Here is a 16,410-nt window from a genome sequence, read left to right on the forward strand (position 1 = left end):
AAGCTTGCCAACACGCAACCGGACTCATACAGGAAGTGTGTGCAACGTTGTCTTCAAAATAAAAGACTGAAAGCGATGACACATGATTTGTCAAGAATTTTCTTTTATTTTGGAGAGGGCAACGAGAAAATGTTTGTTATATTGTAGGTCAGCTAACATTAGTTGATCCCATCCCAGCTCCGCTACACGGCCCGTGCTGCGCGTCAGCATTCATCACTGATCAGCGCTCACGTGACTCCTGGCAAGAGTGACATGATACCGCGCGAGCTATACCTGTAACGTTTTATTGATTATATGACATAATTATCATATCCCTCATGAATTACTGGCAGTTTGTCTTAACACGGGCATGAACTGGAATAAACACACAATTTTAAATTCGCAGTGACGATGATTATACTATTAATCTGTGATGTTTTGCTGTCACTCGTCACTTTCACACCTCATTTGTATCAGTGAGGTCTAACATCTCTGGCTGAGATGTTGCTGTCGTCTCTGTTGTCCCTTTCACATTTGTGTGAAGAGCTGTTCTACCAATCTAACTTAACTTAAACAGTTTAACAGGATTTACAAGATTATTACTGGCTGGTCGTTTAAGTGCTTTATTTAATTTCTGGCAAACAGTGGTGAATACATTTACTCAAGTGCTTGCACTTGAGTATTGTCATTTCATGCCACTTTCTACTTCTATTCCACTACAGAGAGAAATATCAAATTTATCCGAAAGCTTTTGCGACTTTACAAATTAAGGTTTGTGCACACAAAACATATAAAGAACTGTTCATCATGTTTTGGTATTAATTAAACTCCTCTGTGGTCCTCAGGCCTTTATGGAGCACATTTTTGTGATAAGACAGAAGGATTTGTGGAAAATCCTGTGTGCCTGAGTTGAGTCTAATATATGTCCAAGAACGATTCAGCAAATTATTGTAAACAAGCCACACAGCTGCTCAAAATGCTCTGACACAGCATGTTGCCTCACTGTGCTCCAAATAGCTCCAAATCCCAAATATAAAAGAATGAATTCAGATTGGACTACGAGGACCTGTGGACAAGACTCTTACGTAAGCAGGCTGAGCGGTGAAGTGCACACGCACACACAGAAAGAGCACAGCAGAGCTTGTTTCTACAACACACATGGTTTCAATTATAGCATTCCTGCCTCCGCAGAGAAGGAGGGGGTCTCGCTTCCTGTGTGCAGCACTCCGATGGTCAAGCATGAACAGATGTTTTAATATATTCAGTCATTTGTTTATTCATAGGTGTCTCTTTTGGACAAATGTTTCAATCTCAAACCTCTGTTCTAAACAAAATGACAGTCTCCAGACATAACACAAGCAGATCTCCTGACACTACTTTTTAGAGTTGTGAGATTAAAGCCAGGCCTATAAAATGTATCTGTTTTGTCTAACTTGAAGAAAAAGCAAATTACTTTCCTCCGTTTTCAGATATAATCAGTTGGGTCTGGCTGATAACTGCTATAAACTTTATAAGGTCATCACTTGCAAAGTGAATGATCACTTCTGCTTTCTTGGGTTCATATATGGATAGTAGATTAGAAACAGAGGTTTAAAGGTAAATTTAGCCTAAGGGTTGAGGTAGGAGTGAGCAGACACAAAGAAGAAGCTCAGTTGAGTAATTTTCTGCAAGTTCACAGGGTCAAAATCACACAGTCCACTGAAGCCCCTCGACCCAGCAAGATCCAGTCTGGTGATGAATGACAAGAGCAAGAGAATCAGAAGACCTGCAGCGAGCTCCTGAAGTTACACCTGAAAATAATCTCCCTAAGGTGTGGAAGAGGTGTGAATATATCTATTCAGGAATGGCTGGCTATTTGGGTACACACATCCAGACCGTGTTTGTTTTCTCTACACATGAAGCATAGGTTGTGAAGATCTAACTGTGTGTGCGTTTTTTTAAAAAAGGAATTCCTAGAGATGTGCAGCACTAGGTGATGTGAACAAAAAGAAAGGAAAAAGTATATTCCTTGTTATGTTTCAATGTGGTGGTGATGAGAGTGTTTAGTAAGGGAAAAGCTGGGTGAAATCCCTCCAGTTTAGGTCACAGGACAAGTCTTGATGTTAGTGTTAATGTTTTACATACAGGATGATTCAAAGCAGTTATCACACAGAGCAAGACCCACTTTGAATATTTTCTGTACTACAGCGGGAAAATAGGTCATATGCATAATGTAGGCAGTAGCTTTGGGAAGATGGTTAGACAAATATATAGTTCCTGACCATTTATTTCAGTGCTGGATCTGCTGGTGAAGCAGAGCATCCTCAGAGAAAGTCAGAGTAAGTGCCACTAAAAGCAATTAGATTCTTGAGTCCGTACCTCTGACACACAAACACACTCAGTGCGCTCTATTCCACATAAATGTTATGCTAATGGCTTTATGAGTCATAAGAGAAACCTCTGAGTGTGGCCCAGTTATCCCCAGTGATGAGAGGGAATGTGAGCAGGCAGAATGTAAAGCTTTAAAATAAAAGCAAATAGCAATTGGACTCAGTTGCAGAGTGTGTCGCACGGAAATGGACTCTTTCACATCCAAACCTCAAAACAAAGGCGGCTAAGTGACGACAAAGTCTGCGGCTTGAAGTGGCTGTCTGGCCCATACCCTCAGGGGGACGCACGTCTGGCAGATTAGGCCGACCCTCGTGGAGAACGTCTGTGATACTCCTGACCGACTTCACGTGACCTGGTTGAGCAGTCACACCGCTTCATATGCTTCAGTCGCCACGGCTGTGCCCAGAGGGTAATCGCCTCCTCCCTTAATACCACCACCCCCCACGAACCCCACACACACGAGCCACATTTCTCTACTTCCACCTCATCAAAATCACTAAAAGCTATCTGAATCCCACTTTGAGAAGCATTTAAAGTTAGGTTGTGTTAGAGCTTTATGAATTATCACAGCTCGTAGAAGCTATTAAGTTGAGGCACTGAAGCCATAATGCAGCGGATTTTAGTTTGTGAAAGATGCTGATGGTGAGATGAACCCACTTTGCTTCACGCTGTTCACCGCTGGATGCTTTGCCATTCAATTTTGTGGTCCCCATAAGATGATTTATCAGGACTTGATTGATCTCTTGACTTCCCCACTAGTGTCCCCAATAGGTCTACTGTTGACTTATCCTGACATGCTGTAACATCTACTGGATGGTTTGGCACCACAATCAGGTCAAAGAGTCAGTCACTTTGGTTCAAGTCAACATTTCACCACAGAAATCCTTTGTTTAGGTCATATTTGCTCCCTTTTGAGGATGATATTATGTTAATCAAGAGGTGATATTTTTTCCACTGATGCTTTGGAGGTCACCCCCATCTTCTTCTATGTGTTTACACCCCAAATCATGTCCCAGACTGTCCTAAACCAGGGGATGTGACAGGGTTTCACACCTCCTTCCTGTTGTGGGAGGTGAGGAGGTTAAACTTTGGGTGATGGCGTGTGTTTACAGCACAGGTCACAGAAAGCACAGGGCAGCAGGATTTCCTACTTCCTTCACGTTGGTTTAATATCCAGCTCAGCATCTCCACCGCTTATTTCCTGCCACCATCCGATCGAAGGGCAAAGTTGAGTTGTTTTTTCTGGATCCAAGGACACATGTGAGTAGAGTCTTTATTTGGACTGAGTCTGGAGAGCACAAAGGCAGCAGTGTGTGCCTGAGAGCCTGTGCGTGAAGCTGTGTGTACGTGTGCGTGACCATACATTTAAAGTGCAATCCTCCCCAACCTGTGCTTACATAACGTATTGTAAAGGTTATTCCTCCTAAGAATTTCACCAGCAAGAATTTAGCTCACTCTAAAGCAAAAGGTTTGACATCTCTTACACTCAGTTATGACCTGAAAGAGCAGCAGTAACATCACTTACTGATGTTATTTTTGTCATAATCAGCAGAGAGATTAGGTGATGAGGATCCCACAGTACAACAGCACACAGAAGAGGGTAACGTGGGGTGAAACACGCTGGATCATGCAGTAACATGAGATAAAAGCATGAAGCATCAATAGCTGAACTATGATCCTTTAATACCCCTTTAAAAAAAATAAGCTGTTCAGTCCAATGCAGCTGATAATTTACAGAGGAAAAAAAATGTAAGCTGTTGTTATATTGAATATACTGATGCTTCTGTAAAAAAAAAAAAAAGGAGGCAAAATATTTGAATACGGTGGGAAATATTTGCATTTTTTGTGACAGGCCAGCACAAAGCCTGTATGTTTTCATACCTATGTCAAGACATAACACAAATGAGTCAAATCAATGCATTAATAAACTAATTTGGATTTATTTTTTTTACGCTGAGTACAATGTAAAACTGTGCTCATATGACAAATGAATGCAGGAATGACAATTAAAAAAAAAAAAAGCAAAACAAAAAGTAAAATTCACCTTACGAAAACATAAACGTCACACTAACACACCCTGAAACAGGTGCATATTTGAATGCTCCTTCGCTTGTATGACCTATTTCAGTCGCCCAAATCAGACTACAGCAACTATAACGCTCACAAATCTCCCTCCTCCACAGTTCTCCCTCTCTCTCTCTCTTTTTGCTTCTTCCTCTTCCTCCTCCCCCACTCACTCACTCACTCACACTCCTTTGATTCGGTTTTGAGGTCAGCTCCGAGCTCATCTCAGCACCTGATCTCATCTTTTTTAACACTTTGCATACGCATCTCTTCGCCACTCAACAGCACCACAATCGAAGGCGTAACTCAGGTCTGTTTGAATAACCACAAAGAGGACGTTATACACAGCAAAGCCCCACTAAAACCTCAAACCGAGGGTCAGGGGGGATCAGCATGAATCAAAGTTTAAAGACTAATGGATGAGAGCTCAAATCATGTGGATTAATGTTTGATTACATTTAACAATAGTAATCCATTCTCTGTGCGGTGTATTAATGTGTGGCAGTCATGCTGATGGCCTTCCCTTCACAGTAGAAACACTTTGTTTGTTGTTAATAAATGAAAACCGATGAGCAATTTTGATTTGACACATTAGGAGTAACATGTGAATGTCACAGCTTTTTTTTTCTTCTTCATTTTGGTATTTTGATTCAGTTTTTAACTTAAGACTTGAAGGCAGACAAGCAGTTCAGTTAGATCTGACTAAAACTAAAGCTTCTCTTCACTCTGTACAGACGTATATACTGCGTGTGTTTGGCGTTGTAGTAGCAGAAACTCTTCGACATACTGCACAATCCCCTGGCAGCAGGTTGTCTAAAGGAATAATTCGACACTTAGAGAAATACAGATATTCCCTGTAGTTGAGATGACATTTCCCAGAAGGTCTAACTATTCTTTTAAGGCAAAGAAGATCATGAATAAATTGACACTTTAACCCTAAAAAATACCACAAATACAGTAATAAAAATAAATAAATAAACTCAAGAATAGGCACTTTTTTAATTATTAGAATAACTACCGAGTCTGAGAGAAGATCTTTTACTCTTGAGTTCATACAGGATATGGAAAAATGAATTCAACTATCAGACTCACTAACATTTATCACAGTTCACCATCTGTGATGAAAAAGAGGCATCCTACCTATGATAACCTATAGAATAAAAGACAACATTATGAACTATTATCTCTCATACTGCAAATAAATTGTTTAAAGTTTGTGAATAACATGTATGGAAGTGGGTTGCACATTAAATACACTGCATTGCAGCTTTAATTGAGTGCCTTCCATTACTATTGGCAGCATTATCACTCTTTCACACTCGGTCAAATAAAACACATGTGAGCTGCTGCACACGCCAAAGGCTAAAACTCTATAATCTTTATTCCACAACCCCCTTTTTTCTGAGAGTACAAATGGTGGTTGGCAAAAACAGAGTAAAGATAACCGACTTATCTTTCATCTATAGATCTCTCTCTCTCTCTTTCTGCCAGTTCTCTGTGATAACCCTATTAAAATATTTTCCTCTGGCAAATCCCTGAGAAATAAATCCTCTTTCCCCAGAAGGGAGGGTATGCGGGGTGGGTGGGTTGAAGGTTTGTCTGTCACATGGAGAAACACAGTTGCCTTGGCAACCTTTAATGGTTTTACACTACAGCCTGGCATCTGAGCGACTAGTTAGTTACTTTTAGTTACTTTTTATGCTGAGTGAGAGCACCAGCAGTTTGAAAATCTACTTAATAGAAGTGCACGCTCAAGGGAAGATGCCAAACGGGTCTGCTGGCTCAGATTCGTTACAGGTGGCACAGATACAGATCACAGGGCAGTTTTTAACTGATGCAGATCAGAGAAAGAACAAGCAAACACGCCTAACAGTCTTCTCCGGGAGCAGACTTCATGGATGACTGGTACAGTTTGCTAAATCTTAGATACATATAAAAATAAATAACTATGAAACAGCAATAGAAAGAGATACAGCTGTCGTAATGTTACAGAATCACTGCTTGTGTTATTCTCTCCTGTATCAGCCTCTTCAAAGAGTCTGACAGCGCAGGATGTCTGATTCCAACACTGTGATATGCTGCTTCCCCCTAGTGGACAGATCTGGTGTTACATGAGGAAGAGCCGCTCTTCACTGTAGGTTTGGTCGTTCTGCGATCTGAGAGCCTCGCATTGAAACCTGAAAATTAGATTTGTTGGAGGATAATTAATTATGAATGCTTCAATATAACTGGAAGATGATTTTAAATATACAATGACAGTGCTATTGATGTGTAATGAGTCTCAAGGAACTCTTACTCACAATATGTGGGGTGTGTAACATTAAAAATTAAAATTATTTCCTCAGAGCACAGTTTAACACCAATTGATTAAATTTAGCATGTATGTTTTAATCTTTATATATTTGTCGCCTTACTGTGTCAAGTTTGCATGCATCACAGGAGATAAAAGGGTTAAGTTAAATAAAGGTTAAGTTAAAAGGAAGTTAAAAGGAAGGTGTTTGGGTTTCGCTTCCTTATTGCTACAAAGATATGTCATGAAAAAGGACCAGTACGTATAAATGGGAAAACTGTTACTAAGAAGGTTCTTTAAAAAGATATCATCACGTATTTATGCATTGTCTTCAAAACACCATTGAAAACACACTAAAATATATGTGAAACCAATCAGCTCTCTATTTAAAAGCCTGGAAATAATAGTAAATCAATAGTTAAAAGAATGACAGAAAAGGCTCAGGGTGGTGATTTCATTGATTTATTACTTCCTAAATTCAATCATCCTTATCCTGAATTCTGTGACTTCTTCCCAACATACACACATTTTTTTTTCACAGAAATAAAAACGTGTGACAAATGCAGCTAAAAAAAAAACCCAAAAACATTTTACAGGTAACATTTATCAATAAAGATGCCTTTCCAAAGTGCCACTGATATGGAGAAACACAACAACAAGTTTGATAACGTGTGCGTACAAACACAAAGACCGACATGCAGTGATTCCCCTTGAGACTGCAATTAATAACACTGTAGATTTCCGGCAGAACAGCAGTGTTAGCTGCATTGTTGTCCTACCATAAACCAGGTACCGCTACAGCTAACCCCCAACCTCAAACAAAGTGTCCAAGCCACAGAGGACAAATAAACATGCTTGTTTGTGTCATGCGGTGTATTTTTTTTTTTTTTTTTTTACTTTTTTTTAATTAAAGTGAGATGTTCACAACGAGTGTCTAATAAACACACGTCAGACAATAAAGAGAAGCTACAAAGTTCCACAGTAACAATCATCCGGTTTCCCGCCAAAGCCCTCGACATCCAGGAAAAAACAAAAAAATGAAAAGAAAAGAAAAAGAAAAAAAACCCCTTCATGTGACACAATCTTCAAAAAGGTGACGAGCGGCTCCTTAAATCACAGGTGACAGTTTTAAAGGGTGAATGTGACCCCCCCCCCCCAACTTTCACCCTCACACATCACTGTTCACCCCGGCTCATTTCTTCTTTTTCTTTTTCTTTTTCCTTTTTACAAGCATCACTGCCGTACTTCTCCCTGCAAAAGGCACTGGGCTCGTGTGACGAGGGCTGACCGCCGACAACCAGCCGCGTCACTTTGTGGCATCGTCACACCGGTTCGCAGAATCACGCGTGCTCTTCCTCCACATCGCCTGGCAGCTCGCACTGAACAGGCGGTGCTCACAATTTATTGTTTTTAAGCCCAAACACGTACATTGAAGATTCAGTGGATTTCGATGTGGACCTGCAAAGACACGACGCACTGAGTGGATAAGACAGGACATCTCAAATGTTAACACAACATATATCAAAAAAACAAGTTGCCAGTTTAGTGGATTGAGGGTTCATTTTGTCATGCTGCTGAACTTGCAGCTGGTTGGTTACTCAATTAGTTCATCGGCATTAAAATCAATTAACCACAGTTTTGCTCATCTTTATGATCTTTTATGACTGGATGTGAGCGCTGAAAGCAGTGGACCTGTCAGTTAATCCGTCAACAGTATAAGCAAATAAAGCTTCAGCGGAAGTTGAAGTACCAAACATAGCTGAAGTGTCAGCTAATATGCAAGTATTGACAGTAAATAGAATGCCAGCTGCAATGGGAAAAGTAAAAATTAAGAGTTGATGTGTAGAGGCTGAAAGCAGTTGGGCCGTCAGTTAGTGTATAAGATCTGACAGTAGTTTAATTGTCATTTACCCGTATATGTATTTAAAAAATCTATTTAAGAGTGAAGTTGAGCAGCTGATAATCAAGAGCTTTGTTTAAAAAAACAAGCAGGTGTCAGCATTCCAAATGTGAAGATTTTCTATAGTTAAATATGGTAATAATAGATTGATTACTTTTAACTTAATGTACCTAATAAAGTGGAGTTAAAAAAATAATGTACCTGGAGAGGACAAATTCTTCAGCAGAAAAACAGCAAATATTCCAGTTATCATGACTTAAGGCAGCACAGTGATTATAACCAACTCAATATAGGAGTTAGTCTTTCCCATCAGCTGCTGGCTCATTCACATTAGCAAGCTTGCAAACTGGCAACTTAACTGGTGACTTTAGCTACCTTGTTTGGCTTAATAATTCAAAAACAATAATTACCTGTAACCTGACATTAAACATCATGGAAGCGACGAGGTAGATATAAGGGAATCTGATCCGCAGTCGCCATGCGAGATCAAAAAAGATCAACAAAGTCCTTGTCAAGCCTTTGCAAAACACTCCATAAGTCCGACCAGCGGAGCCCGAAAATCGGAGCACTAAATATGACAGACCCGCCATACAGGCGAAGTCTACCCCGGCGGTGTCTACAGTTTACTGTGTCAGTTAGCGAGGCGACAAAACGAGTGAAGTGATGGCTGATAGGTGACAGGTCATATTTCTATCGCTGACTGACACCAAGCTCCATTTTTACATCGGCTGGTTTTGTTGGCAAAGCTGCTCCACCCCGATAGCTTCTTTACCGATTCCTGTTATGGTCAAAGGGAGGAAACATAATGGTGTGACACACACGGAAATCGAATTCAAATGTATACTTTTTACCCTGACCTTAGACTCTCAGGCAGTTTTTCTTTTCTTTTTTGTTAATTTCCCTTAAAACAGAGAGAAATTTTTACAGCAGCACAAACGTGATCATATTGCGATTATAACCAGAAAGTAATAAAATAGTTAATATCAAATAACTTCTGAAAAATAAACTAAATGATGTATTACGAGTTTTAACATCCTTCTTTTTGAATCTAATGGTAGTTTCATACTCAGATGATTAAGAATATTTATTTTTATGGATGTGGAATTTCCCCATTAATAAACATTTTTGTGACATTATTGGTCATTATCATTATTGGTTAACCTGAGATTTTTTAAAATTGATAAATCAATTGTTTAAATTGATTTATCATTTGAATTGTGTGATTCTCTAATTTCTCATTGCAATTTTCCTAAGTAACAGGTGATATTTTCAAATGTTTCGTTTTTTGTAATGTAAAAAAAAAAATGAACATTTTAAGGTTAAATGTTAATTTCATTCGGTGTCAACGAGCATATGGTGCGGTTTCTTTAGATGTCTGGAGGTGCATCTTAATCATCTTTACTCTTTCAGACTTAAATACTACATTTGTCCAAGTGCTGCCTGGTAAGCTTAATTTATGGCCCTGATATTTATCAGAGAATATTCTGCTTTGAACTACTTGAAGGTTTGATCGAGACAGTGTACAACCTGGAAGACTAACTTCAGGGAAAAATCTCTGCAACCAAGTCCAATCAAGGTTCGTTGTAATGACGCAATTTCCTCAATCCGTGCTACATTTTGAATAGTCCGTCTTACTTTTCATTTTCGAATATCTCATCTAAGTAGAAAAGTTAAACATATTTTTGAAAAGAATAACCTCCGGCCACATTTTGTCTGATTACAGCATTCTAATTTAGAAAAACTGGAGAATTATTTGCAGCTTTTTTCATATTGTTAAAATCTCCGTGGGCGTATCATCAACCAGTGCACCGGATGCACCATCTGGTGGTGGTGGCTAACTTCTTTTTTTTTCTCAGGGGTGGTGGCCGCTGTTTGGCTTCATAGTTTCCAGATCAGCCCACGAAAGCATGGGAATGTTGCGAGGGAATTTCTGAGTTAACTTCTGTTAAAGTGCTAGATAACTTCCCTTAAGTTTCTCAAAAGCTGTTCCACATACCAGGAGCTTCGTTGTACCAACAAAGACTGTTAGCGAAACGCTGTTGGGGCATTTCACCAGCGAGCAATTCCGGACAAAGGAAAAGAGACTTGTGAGCTAACGTTAGCTGGCTCACGGGCTAACTTAGCATTCCTCTAGCTGCAGCGCAATGCAGGCCATAAAGTGTGTCGTTGTCGGAGACGGGTAAGTTAACTTAATAGTGCTGACTTTTAGTTTCTATCTCACGCCTAATATTTAACTAATTTAAGAAAAGTAACGTTAGCTGTAAGCTTAGCTTTCACCAAACCAGCTAACGTTTAAGTCGTTTGCCTCAGATTTTTCCCAAGTTAGCTACTAAGCGTTAACTCAAACTACCTGTTTACCGGCATGATCCCGGTGTGTTTTTAGCTTAACTTTTATATGTTGCTTTTCCGATCTATATGCCATTAATTATAATCATCACTGATAATTGCAGCGTATTGCATTACAAAATAGCTATATTAATAATGTAGTTGGCTAATTTCTGTCTTAACGCTCGTGTATCCCGGTTACATTGTTTTCCTCACTTCTGGGTGAGTCAGATATCACTGCCTAAATCACCTATCCCTCTTAAACAGAGTTTGAGTTTGGCAACAGTTGCTGATCAGTTGAGTCATTTTAGGAGTTAAGCTCTGTTTGTGTCCGGCGTTTAATGGGTATTAGTTGCTGGGTAATGCACTGTTGTGTTATACATGGTTTCAGAGCTTCTTAAAAGACTTTGCCCGCAGCAGCTGAGGATTGGTTAGCTACAACTGACTTTCATAGTGTAACAACATGTGGGAGGAAAAGACACTCATAACCCCTTGTTCAGGGTGTGGTGGATACCACAGCAGCAGAGTCATTCGTGGATCTTTGACTATGTTTCAGTTATTATTTTCAATTTTTGAAGTGGGAAACCTTGCAGCAGATGGGTTCATACCTAAAGTCCATAAAGTTCCTTGTTTGGCATGTACACGTGTCTTTAAAAACAAAATACAGTCACCACCGTGTAAGTCTGTCCCTTCAAATTACAGAATGACCAGGGTGATTTTAATGGTATTTGTTTTAGATGTGGAGTTTTCAGTAGAGCTGAAACGGTTGGTAGATTAATCATCTGAACATGTCACCTTGGCAAACCTATGATGGGCATTTTCACAGTTTTCTGACATTTTGTTAACCAAATGCATTATTGAGAACATGATGGTTAGATGAATTGATATTGGGGTGAAAAACAACACAGACAAACATTAGTTGCAACCCTGCTGTTGACCTGCTAGTTATGTGCTACATAAAACCAAAGCTCATTTGTACAAAGCCATAATAAATTCACACCCAAGTGATTTTTTCCTTGCGTTCTCCCTTCCAGAGCTGTGGGTAAGACCTGCCTGCTCATCAGCTACACCACCAATGCCTTTCCTGGAGAGTACATCCCCACAGTGTGAGTGTCTGAGACTGTAACTCTTGAATAGTTATATATTTACTTATGTAAGACTAGACGCCTATCAGCAATCGCTGCCTGTCGTTTGTCTCCACCATTGTTTTCTATACAGTAACTGCATAATTAAGGTAGCGTCTTGCTCACCAGCTGCCCTTTTTTAAGATGAAATTTGATTTCTTGCCAAATAAGTTCCAATCACTGCTGTAGACAGTGAGTGAGATTAATAATGTTTTCAGGGAATATGAATGTTACCAAGAAAACCTGCACCATGATTCTAAAGCAGCCAAGTAAACTATGTTGATTTCTATCACTGTCAGTATTGCATGGACTGGCTCAGCGGTCTGTTGATAAACAAGTTTTTGTCTCGGAAGAGCCAGATTGAATAAGTGATGAGTCATTTTCAAGAGAGAGGAAGAGGCAAAAGTGCACAACAGATCAATTAAGAGCGTTGTTTTCCATTTTGAGACTTTAGATTTCTGTTTATTTCCTGTCATGTCAGTTTTAATATTTTATCAGTTGATCTTTAGTCTGATGCGTTTAGCTCATTTTACATCCTTGCCTTCCTCAGCTTTGACAATTACTCCGCCAATGTTATGGTGGACGGGAAGCCAGTGAACCTGGGCCTTTGGGATACAGCAGGACAAGAGGACTATGACAGACTCCGCCCACTCTCATACCCACAGACGGTATCATAAAAAAATAAACCTCAACACTCCTGTGTTATATTTCACCTATTGTGATTCTTTTCCAGAATTTACCTCCAGGGATTAATAAAGGAATTCTGATTCTGATTTTGGTGTTAGTGGTGCCTTCACATAATCCATTTGGAAAGTCTTGGTACCTAGAATAAATAAGGAAGTTAGAGGGGGAAAAAAAAAACACCACACCTTTGTGTGACATGGAGACAGGCATTTCTACTGTTCTCAGCAGGAAGTAATAGTTAAGGTCTCTGATTGCATTGTTTTCTTTTTCTTACCAGGATGTGTTTCTCATCTGCTTTTCACTTGTGAGTCCTGCCTCGTTTGAAAACGTCCGTGCCAAGGTGAGTAGATGCAGAGCCTGTATTGTCGAGTGGAAACTGTACCGGCGCTTGCGTGGTTCATGATAATTTTTCTCCAGGGATGAATCTAAATGTGTTCAGTGGTCCAGTAACCATAATCTTATCTCTCTATGGTCCCATTATTAAAATTTACTGTCTTTTTGTGTGTGCCAAGGCCAAAATCAAAGACTACCCTTTTCTTGTGAACTTCTGCTGAGATTGAAATGTTCAAAGTAGTCCAACCAACCGATAAACGTACTGAAATGATGCAGTCAGCCTCTCTGTCTTAACATGGACTAAAAGCACACATATTGAGCACAGACTGACACTTTCTATTTGGTTTCATCTCTATGCTCCTCATGGGAGTTGTTTCAGAGTTCAGAGAAGTCATTATAATGCACTTTGTTCATGCTAGGTGTAGCACGTGTTTATAACTCCAGGAAGAAAGGTTAACCACGCTTGCACCGAATTGTTGTCATTTCTGGCACTGACTGTTGCATTAAGGCCAAAGTTCAAACTGACAGGAGCCCAGTGTGAAGAAAATTGTGGCACCTTCGTCAATCTGAAGTGAGCAGTGCAGGGTCGCAGCTTGAACAAAGCTTAGATTTTGCTACACCACGATATCATCTGGCACAGTGCAGCATTGGCTGGTCAGATACATGCACGTGCACGATCTTGGTGGATTACTTTATAACTTGAACTCTGTATTTATGTACTATGGACCTTGTGGTCGTCGTGACAAAAGATAAAATAGTTGCTGCCATCAGTGTTTTGTCATCTGTTAAACCTTCGAAGGCATTAAACAGTTATTCAAGCTGATCACTATGGTTCATTGTCTTTCTGGTACCTTAAACAACACGCCCTTGCTGGACTCCTGCACTGTTTTAATGCAGGCTTGTTTTTCAGTCTGAATCCCTGCTCATCTATCGCTGCATCTCAGGGAAACACAGGGAGACTTTGTGAATATAAAATATTTATAGACTCAGTGAGAGGATGACTGTGGATGAAGAATGTGCCAGCTGAGCAGAATCTGCTCACTGTCCATTAGCATCAAATAAATTCTAAATGCAGCACGTTGGTTAGATTGAGATAATCAAAATGCAATGTGATTATCTGTGGTTTTTGCGCAATGGCAGTAGAAAGAGCCGCGATCAATTTATTTCCCATACTCTCTCTGGACTAGAACATGTAAATGCTAACCATATTCAACAAGACACATAGACAGTTATCTTTGCATTCATTTTCAGTCATGTAGTTTGAGAATCTGACCCTTGTGTAATGCTATAATCAGATGTCTCTGTGAGTATCACCCATGGTGTTTAAGATAATAGGAAGGTTTGAAAAGGTATGCCGCTCACTTCTCAAATTTGTGGTTTCTACGCAGTGGTACCCTGAGGTCAGACACCATTGTCCCAACACTCCCATCATCCTGGTGGGTACCAAGCTGGATCTGAGAGATGACAAGGACACCATAGAGAAACTGAAGGAGAAGAAACTCTCCCCAATCACATATCCCCAAGGACTGGCGATGGCCAAAGAGATTGGTAACAACACTTGTCAACTTTACAACTTTACTCAGTTTTCGCTGATGTTTCTGTTTTTCTTTTCTCCTCAGCTGAAATATTTAAAGAAAACTAATATTTCTGTTTCTGTTCCCTCAGGTTCCGTAAAGTACCTGGAGTGCTCAGCCCTGACTCAGCGTGGCCTTAAAACTGTGTTTGATGAGGCCATTCGGGCCGTCCTCTGCCCTCCACCCGTCAAGAAGAAGGGGAAGAAGTGCTCTCTCCTCTAAGACTTCCTCCACTGGAACGGTTACCGGGGAACATGACCGCTAGTGGTGAGGGTTTCTTGAGATAACAGGAGAAACACACCAGTATACACGCAAAAACAATGTACTTCAGATTCTTTCCTTCCATATGTGTAGCTACAGCAGTTATACCAACCATTTCCATGAAAGATTTGACTTAGGGGTCAGATTTAGGAGAGGGGGTTGGAGGATTATAGACCTTAGTTCTTTCCCAACATTGTATACTGTATAGACAAGTGAAATGAAAATCTTGAGGCCTTCTGAAATGGATTGGATGTTTTGTAAAATGGACCGTGGAATGTTTTCAATTTGTTCTTCCACTGGTTGTACACTTTTTTTTTTTTTTGTTTACAGTTTTCATTGTTCATTTTGAGTGGATGAAAATGTTGCCAAATGCATTTTGCAAACGTGCTGTATTTTAGCAGAAAGGCAAACTTTTGTTCTCCTGTCTCAAACCTTTGACAATACAACTGACAGTTTTCTGTGTGTTTGGCCTCATGACCAATGGCATTTTATCAAATTTCAGTTTCACTTCGTGAGGACAGTCATGTGTCATTGCACTGTCAATGAGGAACTTGAAGTAACCATCTGTGAAGTTCTTTTTGCCTGAACTAGTGTTCATTCCTAGCACGATTCATGTTAATCCCTTCTCATGGACAGAATGGCAACCCGAGACCTATTGGGAATATAGACCGAGAACAGATCTTCTGACACCATCAGTGCTATTACACTATTAACCATTGAAATGATCCAGTATTTTATGTGGTTGGCTCAAATTGAACCTGTCAGGTTTATGGTATTTTTCTTTCCTCTGCAATATTCCCCCTAGAAGCGTCTCAACTGTGTAGCTGCCCAGAAGTGCAAAAGTTCAAACATTTTTGTTAGATATTGGATTAGAAATGTTTAGGTGTATTGGTGGTGGGGAACAAGAGCACCTTTAATGCTCTGTGGGCATTTATCAGAAACCTTTTGTGCAGCACATTTTGATTTTAATAGCATCACTACTGGCTAAGCAATGTCACTAAGAGCATTAATGTCTGCTAATAACAGTAACAAAGCTACTGTCGGTTATGGTGTAGTATAAAGTGTACTCATCTTTTTTTGTTATAATCATGTGATTTGACTATTTTGTATCTTTCTTCACAGAAGTTACACTTCACTCACTGTATTGTTTAACTAACACTATGAATATCCTTTGTTTATTACCTCTGCAGTTAACGCTACCTTAATCTCCCTACAAGCCTAGCTTTTTGTAATTAATGCAGACAGCATGTATGTGCAACATATACTGAAAACTAAGATTAGAATTGCTACAGTTATATTTTTGCCTATTTACAAAATGTATTTGAACTACTAGATCAGGGGTTAAGTACATGTTGCTCATCTGTATTGTATTCAGACATCAAGCTGTGCTTTAATTCAAGCCAATGTTGTGACTCTTAAGTTTTATGGATAAAAGCTATTGTCACTTTTTGAAAAGCCAATAAATTCAAGTAAAACAGACTCTATTCTGCATTTTTGTTGCTTGAC

General features: G+C 39.7%; 2 protein-coding genes across 2 annotated transcripts; one reads left to right on the top strand and one right to left on the bottom strand.

Annotated features, from left to right (window-relative positions):
* Positions 1–7,558: 7,558 nt before the first annotated feature.
* On the bottom strand, positions 7,559–9,417 carry LOC124073921 (small integral membrane protein 10-like protein 2A). Its single transcript, XM_046416486.1, has 2 exons — positions 9,014–9,417; positions 7,559–8,161 (listed from the first exon to the last, which is right to left on the bottom strand). Exons 1-2 carry the CDS (start codon positions 9,191–9,193, stop codon positions 8,141–8,143), a joined length of 201 nt encoding a protein of 66 aa, XP_046272442.1. The 5' UTR covers positions 9,194–9,417; the 3' UTR covers positions 7,559–8,140.
* Positions 9,418–10,396: 979 nt separating this feature from the next.
* LOC124072809 (ras-related C3 botulinum toxin substrate 1-like) lies at positions 10,397–16,383 on the top strand. Its single transcript, XM_046414510.1, has 6 exons — positions 10,397–10,782; positions 11,963–12,034; positions 12,603–12,720; positions 13,014–13,076; positions 14,458–14,617; positions 14,735–16,383. Exons 1-6 carry the CDS (start codon positions 10,748–10,750, stop codon positions 14,863–14,865), a joined length of 579 nt encoding a protein of 192 aa, XP_046270466.1. The 5' UTR covers positions 10,397–10,747; the 3' UTR covers positions 14,866–16,383.
* The last annotated feature ends 27 nt before the right edge of the window (positions 16,384–16,410 follow it).

Source organism: Scatophagus argus, chromosome 16 (genome assembly GCF_020382885.2).
Source record: "Scatophagus argus isolate fScaArg1 chromosome 16, fScaArg1.pri, whole genome shotgun sequence".
Taxonomy (NCBI): domain Eukaryota; kingdom Metazoa; phylum Chordata; class Actinopteri; family Scatophagidae; genus Scatophagus; species Scatophagus argus.